Below are 23621 nucleotides of genomic sequence, written 5' to 3'. Positions count from 1 at the left end.
AGCGCGTTTTGCTCTCACGACTAGACAAGTAGACCCAAAAGAAACAAAAAGAATATCCAGATGATGTTGAAGTAGAATTATCATGTCAGGGCAAGCTAACATACCTTCGACAGCAGTGCCTCGAGCAACTAGGACAATGGCTTAAAAATTAAACACCCAGTAGGAACAATTGATAAACGGACATCCAGCGGCGTACACGTAAACTACCGCCAGCCCGAACAGCCACTTCCGTCAGCCTCTTCAGTGAAACCGCCCATTGCACCAGACTACACCAGTAATGCCTCCACAAAATCAGAATAACGGAGATTGCAAGTCCCCCCCAGAGAGAGCAAGGCGTTGCAATACAGATTGTAATTGGAGACAACTTCCGCCTCCAGCAGCCACATACCACACAACCCTCATCCTTCTCCTCACCACCACAAGACATGCACACGCGTCACTCTCGATAACTCCCTATATAACGCTAACTCTTCCAACCCACCTTAGCACCACCACCTCTACAACCACTATCTCTCCAAGTCTCAAAAAGATCTTTTTTTTTACAAACCAACTATGCTTCTCACAGCGCACATCTTCCTCCTCCCAACCCTCCCCCTCACCCTCGCCCTCGTCGCACCTCGGCACCCTCCCTCTCCCCACCTCCACAGCCCTCCAGACTGCGCCCCTACAACTACAATCACGAAAACCGTTACCGTTACCATCCCCATCTACGCGCCGACGGGAAATATTTCGGTGCCATTTCCGAATGCTACTGTCACGGCTACGAGTACGGGTACGGGGGGGTTGGAGCCGATTACATTGATTACACTGTCGAGTGCAGCAGGGGAAGTGACGGTGACGGCGACGGCGACGGGTGGGGGGTTGGAACCTATTACGCTGATTACTTTGCCTACTGCTACGGCTACGGCTTTGGAGTCTGCTGGGGATGGAGGGGATGGAGGGGCGGTAGGGGCGGCACCGACGCCGAATGATATTGCGCCCATTACGTTGATTGATATTAGTACTGCCACGCCTATTTAAATGGAAGGTTGGAGGGAATTTTTGGAGCTGGGGTCACGATGGTAGGGTTTAGGAACTTGAGAACATTTTTGAATATATGGTTTTTGAGGAAGAGGGCGGGGGGAGGGGGAGCTCGTAGTTTTATATGGGAAAGACCAACGTTCAATGACACGTCTCGTATAGCTCTGTGGGATCCAAGCGCATCGATGAACTGACTTTGCTGCTGCGTCGAACGTGTTTGCGTCCTATGGGCCTGTGTTTGAAGTTAGCATTTTCTCCCTCTTCATCTATGCATCCATCAATCACGTACTCAACCTCACAAACAGAATTAGGGGAAAACAGAAGAAAGAGAGAAAAGAAAAAGAAAAAGAAAAACTCACGCATCCCCAACAACCTTCCTCATAACCAAACTATCCACCCACTCCCCCTTCACCATCTCCTTCTCCTTGGTCAGACTATGCCTCTCAAACCCCAACCGCTCCGCCAACTTCCAACTCGCCTCATTCCGCGGATCACATTCAATCTCCATCTCCACCTTGCCCACATCCTGAATCCTCTCCTTAATCGCCCCTATAAACGCCGTCATCGCCTCGGTCGCATACCCTTTCCCTTGGTACTCCGGTAAGAAAGAAAACCACAGATCCGCGTGGGTAACGGGTTTAATGCTGGATTCACCGGGCAACTTGTCTGAATTCGCCTGCGAGGTCTTGGCGCCGACGCGCCCGGTAAAGGTGCCCGTGTCGAGGGTTTCGACGGCGAGTTCGTAGATGGTGCGGGGTACGTCGTTGTGGTTTCGAATGTTCTGAAGCACCAACTCACGGGCTTGTTGGGGGGTTCGCGGGGCCCAGGATTGGTAGCGGGCGTTTGCCTCGCTGGATTCGAGCGCGTAGTAGCCGGCTATGTCTTGGGTTACGAATTCGCGGAGGAGGAGGCGGTCCGTCTTGATTGCGCCGAAGCGTTCGCCCTTTAGGTTTTGGCGGGCGATGGAGGCGAGTTCGTCTTTTGTGAAGCCTTGGGAGGCCGAGAGGATTTTTTGGATTACCGTGCTTTTGGCGTAGACGTAGTCGACAATGTTGGTCGAGGTAGCGGCGAGTTCGAGTTTGACGCGGGCGTACTCGTCTCGTAGCTCGCTGTTTGTGCGGAGAGTATCTCGCAGGTTGAGGTGGTTGCGGGTTTGGACTGCGCCGTCTACGCATACGTAGATGTTGTGGGGGATTGGCTGGTTGGGGTCTTTGAAGGCATGGCGGTCGACAACTCCGAGTTCTCCTAGGTGGTCCAACTTGCCGTTTGTCGTCAGAGCATCAATAGCAGACTGCAAGTTATCGCGAGAGACAATCACGTCAATATCGATAATGGGTTTGGCAACTAATCCTGGCACTGATGTGCTACCCACGTGCTCGATTGAGAGGTAGTCGACGTCTCGCAGGTGATTCTCCAACTCTGCCTTTATTTTCTCGAACTGCTTGGGCCATTCCTCGTTGTACTGGTCGACAGTGACAGACATAGTTTTGGGGCTTGGAAAAAAGGCAGTAGAGCTGAAGGAGAGGAGTCAAGGGCTAGATGTGTAGATGTAGGCTGCACAGATGAATGGGTGAGCTAGGCAGCATCATTGGCTGTAACCCGTACGCACCCACCCGGGTGCGCCCGCGATGCACAAACCGGAGCAGCGGTGTAAGCGGGACATGTAGGATAAAAAATGACGGCAGGTGTGCAACCATGAGTGTAACTGCAGTGTTGAAGCCATACAGGCAGCCAAGAGGGCATGCGCACATGTCGGGACGCATTGCGGAGATAGCGGCAACAGTTCCGAACCACTTGATTAGATTACGATCCAATGCTCCCCAACTCTCCGACTCTAATCATACTGCTCAATCTTGATCACTGGGATGTCTGCATATGCCGGCGGCGCATGGCAGCCCAACAACCAAGACTCGGCGGCTGAATCCCCGCCATTCTGTATCTGCTGCCTGAGCCGCCAAATGCAACGTGCCACAAGAATGCTAGCGGCAAGCAGAAGTGACAAAGGGAGCAACAAATTGCTTTGTGACGAGCCAGACCAAAGCGCGCCTAGTTTGCCAATAGCCACATTCCACGTCCTTGCCCATGTGCCAAATTTGCCATAGCCGTCCCACTCGTTCGGGTCGAAGGCAGTTCGTATCATGGCCAGTCTGCCGCACTTCATCCTGGGCGGCTGAAGGCGGTCTTTTTCTTCAACTACTTGTAAACTGGCAATGGAAAGGGCATGGTCGCACCCTCTTTGGTCTGGAGTCTCTGGACGACCGTGTTGCTCACGCAGTAGCACCTGTAAGACTGTATGGCCCAATTTGAATGGTGCAGCTTCCTCCCCCCAAGCGAGTCCAGTCACATTGAACTGAAGCCACACCTCTCCATTTCCTTCAGCTCGGAACACAGTGTGTTCGTACTGCAGTGGAAACCTGATTCTCTTAGACATGACCTCCTCGGCTTGCTCATCTGCTTCGTCTTCGGCGAGATCCATTGGCACCTGCACGGCACTAATCCGCGGAGGCAACGGATCGAGAGGAAAGATGCGCTCATCATTGAGGAGCAGAGCAGATCCCGATTTATCAATGGCAATCGTCAACATCTGTAGTACTGTCAGCGCGCCTCGCCCCTGCGCCGCGACAAGATGCCCTTACCAAGGAGTTTTGAGGAGGCGGATGAATCCATTCTGCTGCATGGGGAGTCTTCAACACGCCGAACGGACATCCAGCACATCCATACTTGACGGCGTAGGTCTTGTTCGCGTCGATCACGGTGATTACTGGGGCCACTTCCGTGACACCCGGAACATGGATCTCTTCAACCTTGTGTTCGAGAGACGACGACGCGGCAACCACAGCCGCAAGACCAAAAAGAGCAAAGGAGCGCATGATTACATGAAACGAGTGTGGACAAAGAAAAGTAACGAGAGACTGAGGGTCAAGTAAGAATAGAGGAAATATTGTTAAAGGGGAGAGAGACTGCCCAAGACGGCGGAGAGATGACGCGTGCGCATGCCTCGGTCAACGGCACGCTAGCGCAGGGACCGTCAACGTGGGGATTGACCATTCTAGATTCCTGGCGATCATTCATCCCCGGACTCTTGGACATGAACAGGCAAAATCCATGGCGGACGGCATTGTGCCTGAGATTGCTACGCAATTGCCAAGATACCACAAGTTTCATTCGTGGTTGGCAAAGGTAACAGAAACGCTAAACACGTGAATGACTTGTTGCTGTAATCGTACTTGCAAATATGCTTTTCGATGACCGAACGCGTGGGCTTGCTATTTTTAGACTCGAGTGGTTCATTCAGTTATACGAGGTCTGAGTCCATGTGTTCTCAGTGAGTGCATGCTTATGCAGTCTATCTGCCTGCAACACGGCAGGACCAGTCATCATTTCAATAGCCAAGGAAATAAGGGTGATTGCCCATGCTGCCATTTGTGCGCGCGCACGGCCTTCCATCCGGACATTCTTCGCTCAGATATGGAGAAGATGGATGAAACGGAATATCTGCCGGATGCACCATGGCGGGGCAGTCCCATCATCTCTTGTAGCTTGGATGGTTGCAACTTCTTAGTCACACATCGTGTCTGGTCGGGCGGTGGCATTGACATGGATGGACGGTAATGTGATTTGGAACACGGACCATAGTTTTACTCCTCTTCACTTTCTTCACTACTATCTCCACCTTCCAATCCTCTCCTCATCAACTCTTCTAGATCGTCTTCGTCATCGTCGGCGGGGATGTCTGCAATTGCACCATGTTTGTGGTCGTGACTGGTCGTATCTGGCTGTACAGGAGGTCCAATGTCCATGGGCTCAACGTCTCTGTCATTATACTCATACTCCTCTGCATCCTCCTCTTCTTCCTCATCGTCATCGTCACCTTCAGCATCACCGCCGCCCAAGTCACCAAAGTCAATTTCATCCTGTGTGTTCCGGTTGCGTGCGTGCGGGTTGGGAGAGCCCTCTACATCGCTGTTGGCTGCGCTGGCAAGCGATATGGGGCCGTTGGATGGAGAACGCATATAGCCAGCGCCAAGGTTGTGGCCCAGACTGCGAGCTCCCAATGCACCGTTCTTGCGTCGTGGTGGGCGCGCGTCGGGTACTTCAATTTCAAGACCGCCGTCGTCGTCTGAGTCGTCCTCGGCCTCATCTTCGTCGTGCTGATGTCGCTGGTTTTGTGCAGGCGCCGGGGATGGAGGCGCGGGCGAGGATGCGATTTCGCCGTCGGATTCATCGGACGAGTGTATCACCTCGGCAGATTTGATCTTGGAGGCGGGTGGTGCGGTAGATTTGCCCTTTGGCTTGGCAGCAGGTTCTGTTGCCGTGCGTTGAAGACGGACAGCCGGTGGTGGTTGAGCCTTTTTGGGCTTCACCATAGGATTTGTCGTCGTAGTCTTGCGCTTCTTGGGCGCAGTAGCTGCAGCGGGTTTCCGCACTGGGGCAGCGGCGGGTGGTGCGCGAGCCCCAAATTGCGGTGTATGAGCAGCACTGCCTGTACCGGCTCGGTGCTCTGGCGATGATGCATAGCGGTAGTCGGACTCGTCGCCTCGCTTCGCCTTTTCCTTGCTCAAGAAATGCCTGAAGTCATAGGGGTTGTCGGGGTCAGGGTCACCTCCCTCATCGTCCGCAGCCGCCTCGCCAAACAGGTCGTCGTCCTGGTCCTTGTCCTGCGCATCGTTCTTTAGTTTCTTGGGATATATCTTGGCGTGCTGTGACGATATGTCTTTGCCGTTCCTTGTGGCAAGGTTGAAGGTGTAGCTACTCGAGAGCGGTTCTAGGGTTGCTTGCTGGCTGGCGGGATCCAAGATGAGGACGTATGACTTCTTTGGCTGTGACTTTTGCCCCGTGAAGGTGAAGACATCCTGGTCGCCGGATTCGCTCGTGTCGTCGATGCGCAGACTGCAGGTGTTCGTCGATGAAGGCGCCGAAAGTGTCGTAGAACGATTGTCGGATGTCTGTGTAGGCTTGTGATTGTCTTCGTAGGGTGTAAGTCAGCAAGCGCCAGGATGTACATGCGCATGTCAGGTGGAGGACCAACATTTTACACTGCTGTACTCGACCGCATCATCGGTGTTCCGTATACGGTCGCTGAGGTGGAGGGTGAAGTGCGCCTTCTTGTGAGGCTCGATGCGGCTCTCTACCACGGGAGACGCCATTCCCGCGGTCGTCGTCGTCGAGCGACAAGTCTGCTAGTTGCAACGACGAAAAAGCAAGATAGAGTATGTGTGTATACACACCAGGGAAGTCACACTCTCCAGACGCGTAGGGTCACGAAAGAAGCATCGTTTGCTGAGTGGTATGGATGGCGCGCCGTGTTGCACATGGCCAGTCCGGCCGGGCTGGATTGGATTGGAGGCTCCGCCTGCCGGCCTCCCGCCGCTAGTCAGGCACCCAACTCCACACGACTAGTAAGTTCCAGCCCGCAACCGTCTCCGCTTTGCCATGTCCCTCTTCCATGGCGACATTTGTAAGGCCTCCAGTCGATTCCAATCTCTTGAAATGTGCATCTATTATACATGCACAGTCCAAACCACCCGGTGCGCGTGGGTAGTCGTGTTTCCCCGCTCTATAGCGCCATCGTGACAGCTGGCTTCGTACTGCCAATATACCCGCCTTGCTCAAACATATTGGCCAGGCCACCATAATCCTATTCACTGCTCACCAAGCAATTTACAAAGCCATTGAAAATGTCCAAAGACAGTTCACCGCCACGACACGTACTTGTTCCAAGCTGCAAAGTAACATTGGCGTTGCAGTTGATCCTTGAAGCGAGCATTATCATCCGCCTGATAATGTATTGGTAACGGCATTTTTCCAGTCAGATACGAATTCATGACCAAATCGATTGAAAGGATCTCACACCAGCACAATATCATCAAGATCTGTGGCGGGGCAGTGCCGCTGTCGGTTGGATGTATAAGATGACCACGATGAGACGCAAACCCAACGAGTCTATGATTGTCGACTCTACCCAAGCCAAATACACTGTGGCCCAGTCTCAGCAGTATCGCTTCTTGAGTCATTTGTCCATTTAATCGCACTTGCGTCGCCTCGCACACATTCTGTAATATGTATTTTATAATCCCAACGCTTCTTGCACTGGCAAGCTCAGCCACAGCGGCTGGTATCGCAGTCGTTCTCAACAATTCTCCAAAGCCAATATACGTCTGGTCTGTTGGCAGTTCGGTTGGTGCTCGTAATGATATCAAAGCTGGTCAGTGATTGCCTGGTTAGTGTCAGTACTTCTATCTTGGCTAACAGCTACAGAGGGCATCTATTGGGAAGAAATGCGCCGCGATGAGAAAACAGGAGGAATTGCCATCAAAATCACAAACAGCGCAGATGGCCTCTATTCTGGCGCTCCCCAGCAAGTTTTTGCATACAATTTAGACAACGACACAGTCTGGTATGATTTGAGTACAGTGTTTGGGGATCCATTTGCCGGCTACCGATTGCAAGTTACAGGCGACAATGGAGGGTCAATTCTGTGGCCAAAGGGAACTCATCCAGGAGGAAGCCAGCTCAAATCAGCCCCGAGTGAAGGCAACATCTTCTTCTCGATTGATCCCGCTGTTTAAAGCAGTGACAGCCACGGGGCGGCTCGAGCGCTGTATCTCTACGCGCCGTGACCGGCGCCTCATAATTCAAAAGTTACTTTGTATTGTTCCGTGATCTTCTTGCATGATGCTGTTTCAAGCCATGCCATGTCCCTAGAGGGAACCGATTGCGTTGTGCCATAACAGTTAGTCCGCCAGCCGCCGACAGGGCGGCAGATCACTGCTTACCAGGGCACAAGAACCGGCGAGACACGTGGAATTCGGTGCTTTTCGCCTGAATCAGTACCCGCCTAGAAGACCCAACGTAGCGGTAAGAGACGTGTGGACGAACGATGGGAGTGGGAAAACATGGGGTAGGCCCTGCTTTGGTCAAATTGGCCCTCTGGATTTCCTGAGCCGGCCTGTGCGCTGCCATCTCACGTCAGTCGATTTATTCGCCTTTTGACACACAATTTGGACCAATTATCCGAGCATTCGGGATGCATTTTCCCCCTTGCCACATGCAAAACATTCATGTGCATGGGGACAGCACTACGAGCACCTCCTTCCTCTATTGCGCCACCTCGGCCCTGTCTTCGCTGCTGTTCCAAGTCAGGCCACGGCTACGCCCTCGATACCGTATTGCTCTTGTATCGCCGACCAGCCAGCCATTCATCCATCCATTCATGCCGCAATCTCTCTTCATCTAACCAGGACTCGGCTCTCCCGCGAGTCTCGTGTTGGCTCGGATGGTGGATACCGAGTGAACGGCCACATCCTATCTCTAGCCCGCCTTTTTCTGGCTCGTCCCCGCCGCCCATCACGCTGCATGCTGCTACTGCGTGATTGCAAATGCGGGCGATATCGCGCCATGAGCATTGGCTGGCACTGCGTGGAGCCCGTACCCGGGTGGTGGTGGACCCTTCTCTGTGCACAACCTCAGCCTGCGAAGTGTCTCACAGCAGACTGCAAGAGGGCACTGCATGCGGCGCAGCGTCGTGGTTGTTAGGTGTGTGTGCACTACCATTTCAAGTCCTTTAGCCGGCATCCGACGGCGTTGGCTCGCACCAGACAGCCCAGGACCAGACTCTGCAGTCTGCTCCCTGTCAGATGCTAGACCCCACCCGCTTCCCGGCCTCTCCGCAATCATCATTGGCGTGCCAATCCGAGCACCTGTTTCTCTGCATCTTCTATTCGCTAGCTAGCTTCCCACTTGGCCTTATCGACCGACCGCCTGGAACACCCTGGTCGCGAAATTCACACAGCGGCCGTCTTCGGGGGCCGATACAACTTTTGAGGCAAAAGGCCCTTTCTCGCCCTCTGCCGCGCCTCCTGGGCCCTGCACCGTCATCGGCAGTGCTGATGCTGATTCGCTTTTAGGCGGGCGACCCAATGCTGTATGTATTCGTTGCCATGCCGCTTGCCACGACCAGATGCGCTCCGAGAGCCCAACCAGCTCTTGTACCACACTCCAAAGCCGTTGACCGTAGCCCCCGCTGATGCCTAATAACGATACTTTCCCACTTGCTCAGACCAGCCGACTATTCTTCTGTTATTGAAACCAACGCCACTCGACTTCCGATTCGCTGGAAATGATATACAGCCCACTACGGATCCGGCTGGACACGCGACCAAGAGCCTGGGCAGACACCATCGACACTACCATCTCAAGAACTAGATTCCAGGCCTCTTGCGTCTCGCAATGAGCTCCAGGACACTGACCAATGTTGTGAACGACCAAACGGTTGCCCTCAATGCTCTCATCTATGGATATGCCGGCCACAGCTTGGTCACCCCTCAGCACGCCCTCCAACAAATATGGTGGACCGAGGAGAGGATCAATGAGAGAGTCACCAATGACTTTGTCACTTCTCGGCTACAGCCTCAAGAGAGGGAACGGCTCACCCAACCTGTAGGCTTTGGCGATCTGAGCGACGATACCTACATCGAATGGATCATGGAGAAGGCACGGCGGCTATTCCTGATACTTGTAGAGATCGGCGAGGCAGACCGGATATTTGCCGTTGTCGACAAATCTTGGGACGATGATGACCTTCCTCTTGGGATGGAAGACATTGAGCAACTATCACTATCGAATCGACGCGACAACCACGCTAATGCTCGCTTTTACCACACCCAATTCACTTTCCTGCTACGAGAGTTACGACAAGGCGTACACATCGACTATGCACAAAACGAAGAGGTACCGATCGAGAGTGTCATGACCTTGCCAGTCGCCGTCAGCCTGCAGGCCTGGTCTCGAATACACTTACCAAAGAAGCCAAAGGAAATCTACATGCGCCGGAAATTCCCGCTTGGAAATGCAGAGGACCCTGAGGCTTTTCATCAAGACTTTATCCTAGACGTGGAGAGTGCAAGAATGGTTGAACACGAGCATCTCGCTCCCGTCTGGGCGTCATACACAGCCAAGGGCTCTGGCTACATTGTCAGTAACTTTGTCGGTCACCACACTTTGCGTACCTTCATCGACCATCGCAATCCTGCGCAATATCAGAAACTTCCAAAGCCTGAGAGACGGTGGTTAGTGCTCAACTGGCTACACTGTTTGGCCGATACCATTGCAACACTGCATCAAAATGGGTTTTGCCATTCCGCAATCCGACCATCTAGGATACTCGTCGACGAGCAGAATGCGATCGCGTTCAGTGATATTGGCAGCCTGGAGACGTTTCAGAAAGACAAGAAGCCTGATGCCATGGATGCCTACATATACGACGCCCCAGAGGCACATGCAAGTTCAGAACCAGTAGACCTGCCTTCCTCTGTCACAGCACCCACACTATCCAAAGATCGACACGCATCTATCGCAAGTAAAAGCTCATCGGGATCCTCGAACAGCAGCGGTTCGCATCGTCAGAAGCTAACAAAATCTCCAACAACCGACTTCTCAGGGTTCAACTTTGGGTTCAAGAAATCCGAGCCTAAACCTCAGCACCGAACACAAGGGCAAGAAACGGAAAAAGCAGATGTGTTTTCTTTGGGCTGTGTCTTCTTGGAAATTCTGACTTTCTTGCTCAAGAAGAAGTCCCATGATTTCACCAAGCACCGTACATCGAAACAAAGAATCAACACGGGCGGCAAGAACTCGCGTACTGATTCATCGTATCACAAGAACCTTGACAAGGTCGAAACCTGGATGGCCGTACTAGAGAAAGCATCTCGCGAAAGCGACGATGAGGCATTTGGCACAGTTTCCGACATCTTGGCCCTTATCCGAACGATGCTCAGCAAAAACCCCATGCTTCGTCCAACGGCACGCGACGTGCGTGACGAATTGTTTGAAATCTTCAGTTGTACCTCGATGCCCAACATACACTGTGGGGCACACAGACATGACGTTGGTGTTGCATCATCTTCGCGTTCGGATCGCGACAGGTCGTCTAGTATAGCGTCACTTCGAACGGTGTCGACGATAAGTTCGACGTACTCGGATGTAGACACAATACGCTCTGGGACAACGCAAGTGAATTCCATCTTAAATTACTACTCGGACCGAGCCACATTATCTGGAATCAAAGAGGATGATAGCGTTTCCCTAGAGACGATAGACACGCCGGCCATATCGCTGAATAACGATAGCTTTCATGCGCTGTGTGGGCCAGGGCCTATTGTAGCACAGTCCGCTGAAATACCTGAACCACTACGGTCTCTCGGTTATGCCACCTCGCCCGCCTCGCCTACAGTACCTCTTTCGCCCATTTTGCCTGCTTCGCCTACTTCGCCTACTTCACCCACTGGTCCTTCTTCACTCCTGTCTGCGCGTTCCCCTAGTCCATCAAAGCAGAACACCACGACTGTCAAGGTCAAGCCATGGAACAAGCCATTTCTTTTGCTCCCATGAGCATTGTGAGTGTAGCTTAGGGCTTGACACTTGAACTAAATGACTTGTATAGCTGGGGGTTGGACGACAAGAGCTAAAGACAGGCCATATAAAGCCAGGATATTGCGGGGTCTCCGAAGGTGTGCGTCTGGAGGTACTAGGAGCCATGGCATTAATGCTACATTAGACGAAGAATAGGAAGGTACATTTGAACCCGAGGGACATATGGCTGTCCACTTGACTCGGATTGGTCATGTGCAGCACGGTTGATCAGATAGTCACAAGGCAGGCGCAACTAACTAGGGGGTAGAAGTAAAGTGGAGCGGTTCCATGCTGGCAGAAATTCATTTGCCTATTAGTGCGGTATAGGCAGCTCGGAGGGGCACAATGCGAGGATTACGTAGTTGGCGCAGCACGACATCGGAGATGTCCGCGAAGATAGAGAAGAAGAAGAGGAAGTTCTGCATGAACAGTTTCCGTTACAAGCTGCCCTACACAGGCTGCCAACATGCAGTTTTGTTTATATCTGCTGTCGACTTGATCTAATCTCAAAATGCGGGGTTTGCCTACTTACCATGCTAGTCTCCCAACCTTCCCTCACGCCCGAAGCTCCACCCGCTACGACGCCGAACGCACGCCACATTGCTTAGCCTCCAGGTTTTTGTATCGTTTTGCATTCCCCATATGTACCTCCGCCTCTGGCAAATTGACGTCACCCATCTGCGTTACATTCGAGACGGCAGCAGCCCTGGCACGACCTTTTCGCTATGCATCAGTCACGTGCTACCGCGTCACCGGAGAAATAACTGCATCCGAATATGCGCAGTACCGCAGCCAGATACTGCCGTGTCCGAACACAGGAACATCGCAGCGACAGAGCGGAATGGCTGTTGCGCGCTTGTTTGATGCGAACTGGGCGGACCGGCCATGTTTAGACCGAGTAGTGCGGGGACTGAGGATTCAACAAAGTGCCAGCCAAGGCGATCATCACAGCTGATCAGGGCATGCAGTGCTGCATCTGACACCGTGCATCTACCATCAGGATCCATCCACCGCGAAGCCGTACCATCAAGCTACCCTCCTCTAATCCTTGAACCAGCCTCTCTAGGCTCTCGTGCCCCTGTACCGGCGGCCTTTGTCAGCCTTCAGCAGTACACCAAGGACATGTTCACCAGCATAAACATGGTCAGCCGGTACTGCCATATGATGACCGCAACCTTTGTAGATTTACGCCCAGCGGACGCCGTCCTGCTATGGCTGACCGGGGCGCCCAGCCACCAGGATCATCCCGCCGCTAGTATCCCCAGAGCCAAGGCCTTTAGCATGCAGCTGCACGGCCATTACACCAGGTACAGTGGAGCTATGCTGTCATGAGTTTGTAGACCGCTTAAATACCACCTCCATCTCCCTTCATTCGTCTCTTCTCATGCTTTCTTGGATACGTGTATAGGCGCTGTGTCATAGCGTCTCTTCCCACCAAGATGCGGCTCTCCATCGGAATCATAGCGAGCTTGCTGACGTGGACGACCATTGCTTCTGGCAACAACAAGGTCGTTCCGCGCCAGAACAACAACACGGACTACCAAATTGGATTTACTCCACTCAAAACTGAATGGACTGATACCGTGGGAACCAGCCCCTGGCCTGAGTACCCACGGCCACGCCTTCAACGACCAGACTGGAAGAATCTCAATGGCGTCTGGCGATACCAAAACACCCAAAACGGCTCTGATGCTTCACCGCCGTTCGGCCAGCGACTTGAAAAGGCCGTCTTGGTCCCGTTCTGCTTGGAGAGTGCTTTGTCAGGTGAGTAGCGCCAAATCATGTACGAGACAAGTTGCTGAAGTCAGCACAGGTGTGACTGAGAAAAACCGCATCTGGAGCTGGTATTCGACATCGTTTGAGGTTCCATCATCTTGGCCAAGCGGAAACAATGTTGTCTTGAACTTTGGCGCTGTTGATTACGAAGCCACCATCTTCGTCAATGGCCAAAAGGCGGGATTTCATAGAGGCGGCTACTTTGAGTTCAGCGTTGATGTCACTTCGTATCTGAATGCCAATGGAACAAACGAGCTGTAGGTGCATGGAAAGCGAGAAAAATATAAGAAGAAAACTAACCGTTTTACAGTTTGGTATATGTCTATGACCCAACGGATATGGACCGCGTTCAAATCCCAATTGGAAAGCAGACTCTGAACCGTGGTGGAATGATCTGGTATACGCCCTGCAGTGGCATATGGCAGACAGTGTGGCTCGAGTCCGCACCAAAGGAGCACATTTCGAAACTCGACCTCACTGCCGATATGGATGGAAAGGGTCAGTCATCTGTCCATGGTGCTACTGTCTTATTACTTACATTCATCAGTCGTCGTCACTGTACACACTAGCACTAACGCGACAACTACATACACCATCGTTGTCCATGAAGTCAATTCGGACGATGTCAAGGCAGAGGCTACGGGAACTAGTGGCAGCCCATTTACTTTTGTCGTTGATTCACCTGAGCTATGGACGCCGGATAGTCCGACCCTGTACAACATCACCATCAAAATGGGTAGTGATACGGTACAAAGCTATACCGGATTCAGAACCATCTCTAGAGGCGTGATCGGCGGTGCACAGCGCCCACTTCTCAACGGGAAGTTTGTATTTCCATTTGGCACCCTGGATCAAGGCTATTGGCCCGATGGCATATACACGCCTCCAAGCGTAGAAGCCATGGTGTACGATCTCAAAGTACTAAAGAATGTCGGCTACAACATGGTCCGAAAGCACATCAAAGTCGAGCCGGCTCTGTTCTACAGGGCTTGTGACGAGATGGGCATGTTGGTCATTCAGGACATGCCTTCTTTGCGCCCGGATCTACCTGCTCGTGAAGGCTGTGGAGGCATACGGTTGGAGCCAGGTGCTCAGCCGGAATTCGATCGCCAACTTGAGGTCATGGTTGAGCAGCTGAAGTCGTACCCCAGCATCATCGCATGGACCATCTACAATGAGGAATGGGGCCAGGCCACCTCACCGCCATGGCCAGAGTTTGGGTTGACAGACATGGTGCGTCGGGTTGACCCTACTCGCCTTGTCAACTCTGTGAGTGGTTGGACCGACCATATGGCTGGCGACTTTGATGACAACCATCACTACTCGACACCCCAATGCGGAACACCGTTTTGGTCTTATCAAGGCAGCGGCTACGACTCAGCTTATGACCCCGCCCGCATCGGTCTGCAAGGCGAATTTGGCGGCATCGGCACCCAGCTCACCGAGAATAACTTTGAACACGCGTGGTACAAGGATCTTGGTCGACAAACCGCATACGAACTTACCAACGGTACCTTTTACTGGAACTACCGTTGCCACGACCTGCTTGTGCAATTGCGTGAGCAAATCGACTTGTTTGCTTGCTCAGGTGGTGTTTGGACGCAAACGACAGACGTCGAGGGCGAAGTCAATGGCATGATGACGTACGACCGAAAGGTAATTAGGATGAACGAGACAATGTGGAGGCAAGATATCCAGGCCCTATACGACGCAGCCGCGAAGCGAGGTAACGAATCTTCAATGGTGATTCGGGATACAGGGGTTGCCGGCATGCAACACGGTATATTCTAATGTCTATGGCCAAGTAGCTAGATATACATACATAATTACTCTTCTTCATTCCACATGCCCAAACTGTGCTTCCTCATCCATATGCCCAAACTCCGCCTCTTCTTGCTTTCCCGCCTCCCTCGCCCTCCACTCTCTATCCAACATCCCCAACGTAAACGAATCCCACCATTCCCCCTCAAACCACACCGCCTCCCTCTCCCGTCCCTCCACCACAAACCCTAGCCGCTCATACAATCGAATCGCACCCTTATTCCACCCAAACGCCCTCAACCTTACACTATGCAGCCCCGCCCTCCTAAACCCAAAGTCCAACGCCCAATTAATCGCTTCACTCCCATACCCTTTGCCCTGATACGCCGGCAAAATATCCAGCGCAATCTCCATAGTTCGATGATGCGCCTCATGCAACGACGACGGCGCAGAATGAATATGCCCCACCGCAACCCCATACTCGGGATCGAGAATCTGCGCCGGATTCACGCGCTTCATTTCCTCCAGCACCGCTTCTTTTTGCTCCAGCGGCAGCGACGCTATCGGCGTGTCGTGCGGGCGCCAGATGATGGCTTGCAAGAGGCTTTCTGAGTTGCCCTCGCCGGCGGAGGGGGGACCCTGGTGCATGTTTTCGTCGGCGTCTTGCTCCGTGGGGAGTTTGAGGGTTGCGTGGGTGCTCGCCATGTACATGGCTGGGTCGGTGGTTAGGGCCAGGAAGATGGGTTTGTCGCACGGGCGGATGGCGCGGTAGTGGAGGCGCGGGCTGCGCCATGGGTTGGGGTATTTGGAGGACATGGTGAGGGAATGGAATTGGGAATGTGGGAGAATGGGTCTGTTCGGGTGCTGGGAATCTATTTTACTATATATATGTTTTTTTTTGGTGTGTGAGGCTGTAACTTTGGTACGCAGATGTTACGTATGAGTACTGGTCTGGCCGTGGTAGTGCCGGCGTTGGTATTGGCGTTGGCGTTGCATTGCGTTGCGTTGCGCCCTTTTTGGTACCCCGCCCTTTTCTTGATGTTCGGAACGTGATGTTCAGACCGCGATGTGGAGATGGGAAAAGAAGAGACGAGACGCGGAGAGTGGACTGCGGCGTATAGCAGAAGCGCGCTAAAAGATTAGACACATGTTGGAAATGGGGCTTGTCACATTTAAGTTTCACAATAGCCAATGCCTGGAATCGTAGTATACAGGGGCTATAGTAGCCCTTACAGCCCATATAGCCGTGGACTAATTCAACATTCGTCATGGACGTGATAGTGTCAGTGCCACTCTCCGGGCCTTGCTCCATACTCTTACAACGAAATCTCACCCCTCCATGTGCCTTCGGTCAGACCCAGAGTCTCAATGCAATGTTGCCATCTTGGACCACCTCGCTCCTTTCTCCTCAAGTACTGTAGAAGCTTCTGTCTCCTGTGCACCAGCAACCGCAGATTCCGCTTGTTGTGTTTGTCGCCCTTTCCTCGTGTCTGTAAAAAGTCCGCTAGTGTCTTGATCTTGGCCGTCAGGATAGCAATCTGAACTTCAGAAGATCCGGTGTCTGGTCCTACTCGCTTGGCTGCTGCGGCAACGTTTGTTTCTGGGCGGACGGCGTGAGTCTCGTCTACACCGGAGCGGCTCAGAGATGGCGCTTTTGGTGGGAATATTCTGTCGGTGTTGTGACGTCCAAAAGTCTCGACACATCGTGCAATGTTGACGCGCATGCGGTCTTTGCTTGAGCCATTCTCGAGAGCCGTGATTCGCTTAATTGCCTCAACTGCACGTGCATGGTCCTTTTTGTTTTGCTCTTCAATTTCCTCTGCCGACTTTTCAATTGCCCTAGCATCATACCGCGTGGCGTCGTTCCACGGGTACGCAGCGGGCGCAGCTTGCTTTGCAATTTCACTCAGCGGCACCGCCAGCTTCTCGCTCTTCTCCAATTGCTTCTCCACCGTTTCCGGGTTGAATGCATAGTTGAGGTGTGTTCGGTCCTGGGGGATTTTCTTGCCCTCGTCGTAGGTAATGGGCTTGCCAGTGTCAAAAGACTCTACGAATGGTGTCGGTATACCGCGAACAGGGTTTCCAAGACTGGCTACCCGAGCTTGTTCGAGTTCGGCACGTCGAGACAGGTTGGCTGCCTTTTTGCGGTTGCGCTGCGCAACTATATAGGGATCACTAGCGAGACGCTTCTTTTGTCGCTCAATTGATTCGGCATTGGCCCGCGCTGTCGAAACAAAAGTTCGGATGGGGAGTGTGAATTGCGCAGAAATAAGTGGTGCTGTGGCTTTTTCAGCACTATGTACTAAATAAAAAATCTCAAAACTCACAAGCTGATACCCGTAGGCACGACAATGCTGGTATTCGTGGCGGCATCGTGGGCTGGACGCACACTCATTGCTCCCACCCGCCGTGAATCTTTTGCGGATCAGGACGTCGGCGCATGGGTTTCGCCGGCGCCGCGTCCCGTTCGGTACTATCCCGCTTCCGGCCCTAGCTCGCCCACTGCCGGGGCTCGAATATCGCCAAAGTTCGTGTGCCAAAACTTCGCCCGCACGCATCACGACAACTTCTCTATACCCACCAGCTTGTACAGCGCCAAACCGTCAAAATGGCCCCTTCCAACCTCCCCGCCATCTTCAACCCCACCCAGCAGGACATTGAGATGCTCCTCGCTGCCCAATGCCACCTCGGTAGCAAGAACCTCCAGGTGCACATGGAGCCTTACCTGTGGAAGACCAGGCCCGACGGTGTCAACGTCTTGAACATTGGCAAGACCTGGGAAAAGATCGTCCTGGCCGCCCGCATCATTGTCGCCATCGACAACCCGGCTGATGGTACGTTTGGGGCGCCCAAGTCGAGACATTTGGACATGAAGAATGCGCAAATATGCCCAAGTTCTGTTTTAGCTGACACTGCGCAGTCTGTGTCATCTCTGCCCGTCCCTACGGACAGCGTGCCGTCCTCAAGTTCGCTTCCCACACTGGTGCCACCGCCATCGCTGGTCGTTTCACTCCCGGTAACTTCACCAACTACATCACCCGTTCTTTCAGGGAGCCCCGCTTGATTGTCGTCACCGACCCCCGCACCGACGCCCAGGCTATCAAGGAGGCCTCCTACGTCAACATCCCCGTCATTGTAAGGAGAATGCGCATGAAGAAGAGTAGAGGAATCTGGAGCTAACCCCGAATAGGCCCTTTGCGACGGTGACTCTCCCACCGAGTACGTCGATGTTGCCATCCCCACCAACAACAAGGGTCGCCACGCCATCGGTCTCGTCTGGTGGATGCTTGCCCGCGAGGTCCTCCGCCTCCGCGGTACCCTCGCTAACCGCGAAACTGAGTGGGATGTCATGACTGACTTGTACTTCTACCGCGACCCTGAGGCCGAGGAGAACAAGGACAGCGCTGGCGTTGAGGAGGCCAAGGTCCCCGGTGCCGATGAGGTTGGCCCCGCCGCTGTCGCTGACGGCTTCACCAGCGAGTGGGAGGTCTCTGGCGCATCCGCCGGTGCTTTCACTGCCCAGGCTGCCGCCCCTGGCACCAGCTGGGATGCTGACGCTGCTGACTGGGCCGCCTCTGGTGACGCCCAGGCTGGCGGTGAGGGCTGGGGTGCCGAGACTGCTGCCCCTGCTACCACTACCCAGTGGTAAATGTCATGTTGAGCATGTTCGTCACTTCTTCTCTTACATACCCTGTCTTTGAACAAACAATGGCACGTCGGCGTAGGAGTAGGCAATGGGAAAAAAAGGAAATATGAGACCATTTGACAACGATCAACAAGAAATGCATGCTTGATGGGGACAGGGGTGTGTTGAAGGATATGATCAATGCTGTGCGCTTATGAGGGAAAGATATCCATACTTGTCTTCGGGTATGGGGGAAAGCCCTGTGCTGGCGATCGGGTCGTACTTAGTTGGCGCCCAATCCTTCAATACAAACCTTGTTCCCACATTGTTTGATTGCTTCTCTGACTTGAGTGTTTTTGCATTATGATCTGCTGTTAGTAACATGAGTGGTGACTGAGCTGATGCTGTATGACATGACATGTTGCTGAGCAAACGAAGGGAAAGTTGGAGTGAGCTTTTCTGTATTTGCAGCCCGGTCCTAAGCGGGGTATTCATATACATTAAAATCCGTCATGTCCTCGTTAAATTCTGCCCCCATGTACCATATACCATACCCAATCCAGTTAAGTAGACTCGAAACTATGTACACGCAGAACCTGTCGGGATGATGATATCCAAAGCTCAACTGCTCTTCCGTCCGAGGATGAGAAAAAGAGAGAAGGAATGGGTTAATTTTTTTTTACAACCAAGCAAATACAATCAACACACCAAGTAGCATAGCACCCGTGCTCCTGAGCCCCTTACTCAAACCATCTGCCGCCGCAGCAGTAGGTTGTGGCGCAGACGTATCCGCGGTACCAGACCCAGAGCCCGATTGCTTTGCTCCAGATCCAGATGTCTGTGTCGCGCTGGAACCACCGGATGTAGGAGAGCTGTTGTCGTAGTTGTGTTTCTGGCCCAGGGTGGGGAGAGCGGATGTGGGAACAACTTCCCAAGCTCCTTCCGTAAAGGCTGGGCAGGCGATAGACGTTTGAGTGGGCTTGTAGTCTGACGCCTTGATTCCCGTGGGGTTGAGGGTTTTCCAGACGGCCGAGAGGTTGGGGAAGTCTGGTTGGACGGGTGTAGGTTTGCCTAGTTAAAACGATCAGTTGGTGTGTCTTGAAAAAAAATGTCGTATTCCTCAAACATACCAGAGCGAGGAAATCCATCTGGCGGTGCATTCGGACTCGCAGGATCAACCTTGGGGCCGTAGCTGATAAGTCCGTAGTTATTCTGCTCCTCGATCCACTCGTAGATGATACTGCCGGACCATACATCTGCCATCTCGCCAAATAGTGCCTCCTGGTCTTTGAAGTCGCGCGGACGCACGGTGTTGCAGCCTGTTTCGGACATGAAGATGGGGACGGGGAGGTCCTTGGAGTTCTTTTCGAGGTTGTCGTAGCCGGATTGTTGGTACGAGCTGTCGCCGCACCAGGAGTATGCGTTGAGGGCGAAGAAATCGACACGTTCAGAGGCGTTGTTGCCGCAGGAGAGGTAATCTTGCAACATGGGGCGCAGAGAGGCGATGTCGGCGGCGGAGTAGCCGATGGGGATGTTGCGGTATCCTTTCTTATCACGGTAGGCTTTCATGTCACGTGCGGCGGCTTTGATGTAGGGTGAGGTGACGGAGCCGTTGGAGGTGGTGATGGCTTCGTTGCCGACGAAGAAGCCGGCGACGTTGTCGTACTGTTGGAATTCATCCATTACTTTGGCGTAGGCGTCGTATTGGTCCGACTCCCATCGCGGTGTGTTTTGCTCAACATAGGTGTCGAAGGTGTCGAGATCGACCCAGATGTAGACTATGTGGCTGGTTAGTATTTATGTTTTGGAAGCAACCTGCAAACAAATATGTCTTGTTATACGATATTTGCACTTTTGAAGAAAGAACATCGCAGTACAATCATCAAAGTAATCTGAGTTCATGTGTATCTTGAATATACGTACTTCCAGCGTCCGCAAAAGCCTTCATGCAATCGGTATGGTCCGCATCAGGGTCAACGTGGTAGACACGGATTGAGTTGGCGCCAATGGTTTTCATGAGGGCAGAGTCGAGACCACATTGCGTCGCGTCGATGAGCGGATCGTCTGGAACAAGCTGGTATGCGATACCTATACTGAGTTGTTAGAAAACAACTATTCTTTGACTTCGTTTTTTTTGCAGAATTGCATATGTACCCTTGACGTAGAATTGATTGCCTTCGCTAGTGAAGAGCTTGGAGCCCTTTACTTCGATTGTCGGGATAGCTGAAGCGACAGTGCTCAAGCTGGCTAAGAGCGCCAGCGACAGAGATTGAACCATTATTGCAGTTGAGCAATCCAAATGTTTTCCAGTATTTCTCTGGTAACTATTGAAGATCAAGCAACAAAACAGCTCCAGTCCCCGCTCAAAAAGAAATTATCCAGCAGCAAACGCACTGGGCTCACGAACCACCGTTACGTTATGTGCGAGACACAAGATTGCACATGAGCTCCGTAAAAGTATAAGCGAGAGTAGTAGTCGACGAAAAAAAGCAAACGACCGTAGTGTATCGAACGAACGAAGGTGTGCGTGAACAAGAGCGAAGTGAGTGAGACAGGTTTAGGCCGGCCAGCTCATGTTTATGAATGCGGCTGTTTGGAAACAAGGCAAAGGACGCCCTAGTAAGTCAACACGCCTACTTACTCCCCCAACTCCACGCCGTCGATCCTTCCAATCTCCATGACGCTTCTCGGCAAAAGGGCGCCCATAAACCCGCTTTCCATGCACTCGCACTTTCAACTCGAGGGCTAAAGCGCTGGGCTCCCTCCAATTGCACCGCGGCGAACGGGGCAAACGAAGGCGTATCATGGAAGTCGGGGAAAGAGGACAAGCGTAGTGGAGACGTGCGTGGGCGATGCGACAAGGACTGGCGTGGGCGATTGGCTGGCCGCAGTTTTAAGCCTATGCGACCCGCATGCTTGATGCACCTAAGCGGCACACGGCCGGCCTTGGGTCGATTACAGTCTATCGTCGTGTATCTGGTCGACGCGTTCACAAGAATAACAAGTTTATGTTTCGAGCTAAGGATATGCATTAACAAATATCGATTACCCACGCGTCGAACCTGCATTGCCTCTGGTCGCGTTTTCCCCCGTGCTATTTTCGAGCCGAGTTTGTTGCTTACTTATACTTACCCGTGGATGGGATGAGCGCAGTTGCACCCGTGCCAATCTTAATATCGCAATCTCCGCCGACCACCTGTCACAACAATGTGACAACTGTAGCGGTCGGTCAGTTGGAACAGCGCGCCAGACACTCCGATTGCACTAAGAATGAGGAGGCTCCGTGCCAAAACGCTAGTTGGTGGCTAGCTGTTAGCCGCTCCCCAACGTCTGTCACTGACAAAGCGTCCCAGCTTTGCTTCTTTTTCTGACCACGAGGTCATGTGGCTTGATTGGTTGGCTAAGTTTCCCCTAGGCAACTTTTGCGTAGCAATTGCATACTTATGACTTTTTCTCCTCCCTTCCCTTCAACGTGGTCCTCCCCCAGACCAGACCGAGTTGCTGGAGTCTCGCACCGAGCTTATAGGAGCCGTAGAAGCCCCGCGGAGTCCAGCCTTGACCTGCAGGTAATGTCACGTCTTTGCTATGCCCATGAGATCAGAATCGTTTTGGTGCTTCCATTGTGTGATGGTTAATGATCGGGTTAGCTTGAGCTGCAGCAATAGATAGTCGATTTTCTTTTACCAGTCTATTTTCGTCTTTTGCTAAGAGCTCATCCAAACCAAGGACTACGGAACAAAATCACACTTCACTACATCTTCTACTGTCATATCCAAGTAAATATATATACATGTATCATGTTTTAAATAAAAGTAATTATATATATAGGGTTTGAGAAATCTAGCAGTGAAAAGCAGAGTTTTGGCGGTGAATCTCTTGCACAAGCAATTATTTGACCTAGTCCCGTATGCAGTTTCGATGCCATAGAGGTTATAGTCGTTGAAGCAGGTGGTGATGCTTGGTGGTATCCATGTTCCCTCGAGAACATTGAGTTTGTTGAAAATAACACTTTTGAGCTTGAGCAGGTCGTCGCTCAGATATCCTGACCTTTGGAGGTGCATCGAGCGAAAAGCATGTTTGGCGATGCTGACTTTCAGCCCATTCATCATCTTGTTAGCCCCGCCTTCGGGGTGAGTGGGTGGCGGCTATTGAGGATTTGGGTTTGGGTTTGGGTCTGGGGTTGGATTGGGACTTGGATCTGGGTTTGGATCTGGGTTTGGAGCTGGAGTTGGCTCTTTCTGGACTGCTTGCTTTATCTTGAATCTCGGTCAGAATATGGTCAGATCTTCCGGGAGAATGGCTTACTGGAAGCAATTGCCTGAAGATTGAAGGGGCCAAATAAATGCCTACGCGGTCTGGCTGAAGCGCAATGCTTGGGTCTTTCGTGACTGCGTCAACCTATACCACATGTCAGTCGTCTTTTCAATCATTTTGTACCCTCGAAACTAACTTCGTTGACAATTTTCGTCATCTCGAGCCGACAGTCACGTCTAGCCTTGTTCAACCCTACAAACGAAGCACTGTAGGGCTCACATTCCAAAATGTTAGGCTTGAAAGAGTTCTTTTTCGGTTGCAGTTCCTGTGAATGCTCAGAACCCTCTATACGCTTGCCACTGGTATGGGTTGAGGTCTGGTCTCGAGTTGCAGGCTTCTGTGCAGGTGGGGGCTCGTTGGCGCACTCTTTGGCGTAGTCTAGAAGCTCCTTGGTGGGCGTAGATTTGACCAAATTAGTAATTCCAGATTCGAATTCCCAGTTCGTGACCTGTATATGCTTCCAGATTGACTTGTAATCCATGTAAGCATCCAAAAGCGCGCTCGTATAGATACCCGCGTTTTCGTAATCTAGCGAAATTAGCGGCTGGCTCGTATAACGTAGTTTACAAGCGAGTGACGCGTACAAGCGAGTGACGCACCCCACCAACTTTGCGCACCTCTCATCTCTTCACATACAATGGCTCGACACCAAATTACTCAATCACATTCAAAAGAAGCAGATATTCAGCTTGCTATCTCGTCTATTAATACCAAG

General features: G+C 52.4%; 13 protein-coding genes across 13 annotated transcripts; 6 read left to right on the top strand and 7 right to left on the bottom strand.

Annotated features, from left to right (window-relative positions):
• Nucleotides 1-277: 277 nt before the first annotated feature.
• Nucleotides 278-1020, top strand: COCMIDRAFT_38075 (uncharacterized protein; the record flags this gene model as incomplete). Its single annotated transcript, XM_007691250.1, has 2 exons — nucleotides 278-308; nucleotides 566-1020. 2 exons carry the CDS (start codon nucleotides 278-280, stop codon nucleotides 1018-1020), a joined length of 486 nt encoding a protein of 161 aa, XP_007689440.1.
• A 141-nt stretch (nucleotides 1021-1161) lies between these two features.
• On the bottom strand, nucleotides 1162-2503 carry COCMIDRAFT_99319 (uncharacterized protein; the record flags this gene model as incomplete). The annotated part of the gene is made up of 2 exons (XM_007691261.1): nucleotides 1162-1252; nucleotides 1380-2503. The coding sequence occupies 2 exons, from the start codon at nucleotides 2501-2503 to the stop codon at nucleotides 1162-1164; spliced, it is 1215 nt and encodes a 404-aa protein (XP_007689451.1).
• A 351-nt stretch (nucleotides 2504-2854) lies between these two features.
• Nucleotides 2855-3890, bottom strand: COCMIDRAFT_99304 (uncharacterized protein; the record flags this gene model as incomplete). The annotated part of the gene is made up of 2 exons (XM_007691260.1): nucleotides 2855-3604; nucleotides 3657-3890. 2 exons carry the CDS (start codon nucleotides 3888-3890, stop codon nucleotides 2855-2857), a joined length of 984 nt encoding a protein of 327 aa, XP_007689450.1.
• Nucleotides 3891-4658: 768 nt separating this feature from the next.
• On the bottom strand, nucleotides 4659-6167 carry COCMIDRAFT_38072 (uncharacterized protein; the record flags this gene model as incomplete). The annotated part of the gene is made up of 2 exons (XM_007691249.1): nucleotides 4659-5986; nucleotides 6050-6167. 2 exons carry the CDS (start codon nucleotides 6165-6167, stop codon nucleotides 4659-4661), a joined length of 1446 nt encoding a protein of 481 aa, XP_007689439.1.
• A 913-nt stretch (nucleotides 6168-7080) lies between these two features.
• On the top strand, nucleotides 7081-7589 carry COCMIDRAFT_99297 (uncharacterized protein; the record flags this gene model as incomplete). Its single annotated transcript, XM_007691259.1, has 2 exons — nucleotides 7081-7225; nucleotides 7279-7589. 2 exons carry the CDS (start codon nucleotides 7081-7083, stop codon nucleotides 7587-7589), a joined length of 456 nt encoding a protein of 151 aa, XP_007689449.1.
• A 1660-nt stretch (nucleotides 7590-9249) lies between these two features.
• COCMIDRAFT_99224 (uncharacterized protein) lies at nucleotides 9250-11409 on the top strand (the record flags this gene model as incomplete). Its single annotated transcript, XM_007691258.1, has 1 exon — nucleotides 9250-11409. One exon carries the CDS (start codon nucleotides 9250-9252, stop codon nucleotides 11407-11409), a length of 2160 nt encoding a protein of 719 aa, XP_007689448.1.
• A 906-nt stretch (nucleotides 11410-12315) lies between these two features.
• On the top strand, nucleotides 12316-12762 carry COCMIDRAFT_6585 (uncharacterized protein; the record flags this gene model as incomplete). Its single annotated transcript, XM_007691237.1, has 1 exon — nucleotides 12316-12762. One exon carries the CDS (start codon nucleotides 12316-12318, stop codon nucleotides 12760-12762), a length of 447 nt encoding a protein of 148 aa, XP_007689427.1.
• A 107-nt stretch (nucleotides 12763-12869) lies between these two features.
• COCMIDRAFT_99260 (glycoside hydrolase family 2 protein) lies at nucleotides 12870-14997 on the top strand (the record flags this gene model as incomplete). The annotated part of the gene is made up of 4 exons (XM_007691257.1): nucleotides 12870-13194; nucleotides 13244-13463; nucleotides 13517-13704; nucleotides 13754-14997. The coding sequence occupies 4 exons, from the start codon at nucleotides 12870-12872 to the stop codon at nucleotides 14995-14997; spliced, it is 1977 nt and encodes a 658-aa protein (XP_007689447.1).
• Nucleotides 14998-15042: 45 nt separating this feature from the next.
• COCMIDRAFT_6583 (uncharacterized protein) lies at nucleotides 15043-15783 on the bottom strand (the record flags this gene model as incomplete). Its single annotated transcript, XM_007691236.1, has 1 exon — nucleotides 15043-15783. The coding sequence occupies one exon, from the start codon at nucleotides 15781-15783 to the stop codon at nucleotides 15043-15045; it is 741 nt and encodes a 246-aa protein (XP_007689426.1).
• Nucleotides 15784-16283: 500 nt separating this feature from the next.
• On the bottom strand, nucleotides 16284-17340 carry COCMIDRAFT_99291 (uncharacterized protein; the record flags this gene model as incomplete). The annotated part of the gene is made up of 2 exons (XM_007691256.1): nucleotides 16284-17245; nucleotides 17295-17340. The coding sequence occupies 2 exons, from the start codon at nucleotides 17338-17340 to the stop codon at nucleotides 16284-16286; spliced, it is 1008 nt and encodes a 335-aa protein (XP_007689446.1).
• Nucleotides 17341-17575: 235 nt separating this feature from the next.
• COCMIDRAFT_99249 (uncharacterized protein) lies at nucleotides 17576-18616 on the top strand (the record flags this gene model as incomplete). The annotated part of the gene is made up of 3 exons (XM_007691255.1): nucleotides 17576-17801; nucleotides 17888-18102; nucleotides 18158-18616. The coding sequence occupies 3 exons, from the start codon at nucleotides 17576-17578 to the stop codon at nucleotides 18614-18616; spliced, it is 900 nt and encodes a 299-aa protein (XP_007689445.1).
• Nucleotides 18617-19271: 655 nt separating this feature from the next.
• COCMIDRAFT_99247 (glycoside hydrolase family 72 protein) lies at nucleotides 19272-20870 on the bottom strand (the record flags this gene model as incomplete). Its single annotated transcript, XM_007691254.1, has 4 exons — nucleotides 19272-19663; nucleotides 19723-20370; nucleotides 20516-20680; nucleotides 20747-20870. The coding sequence occupies 4 exons, from the start codon at nucleotides 20868-20870 to the stop codon at nucleotides 19272-19274; spliced, it is 1329 nt and encodes a 442-aa protein (XP_007689444.1).
• Nucleotides 20871-22737: 1867 nt separating this feature from the next.
• Nucleotides 22738-23530, bottom strand: COCMIDRAFT_6579 (uncharacterized protein; the record flags this gene model as incomplete). The annotated part of the gene is made up of 4 exons (XM_007691235.1): nucleotides 22738-22848; nucleotides 22898-22990; nucleotides 23043-23434; nucleotides 23491-23530. 4 exons carry the CDS (start codon nucleotides 23528-23530, stop codon nucleotides 22738-22740), a joined length of 636 nt encoding a protein of 211 aa, XP_007689425.1.
• Between the last annotated feature and the right edge of the window lie 91 nt (nucleotides 23531-23621).

The sequence above is a fragment of the Bipolaris oryzae genome, assembly GCF_000523455.1.
Source record: "Bipolaris oryzae ATCC 44560 unplaced genomic scaffold scaffold_95, whole genome shotgun sequence".
NCBI classification, from domain to species: domain Eukaryota; kingdom Fungi; phylum Ascomycota; class Dothideomycetes; order Pleosporales; family Pleosporaceae; genus Bipolaris; species Bipolaris oryzae.
This window is presented reverse-complemented; position numbering and strand designations above follow the sequence as displayed.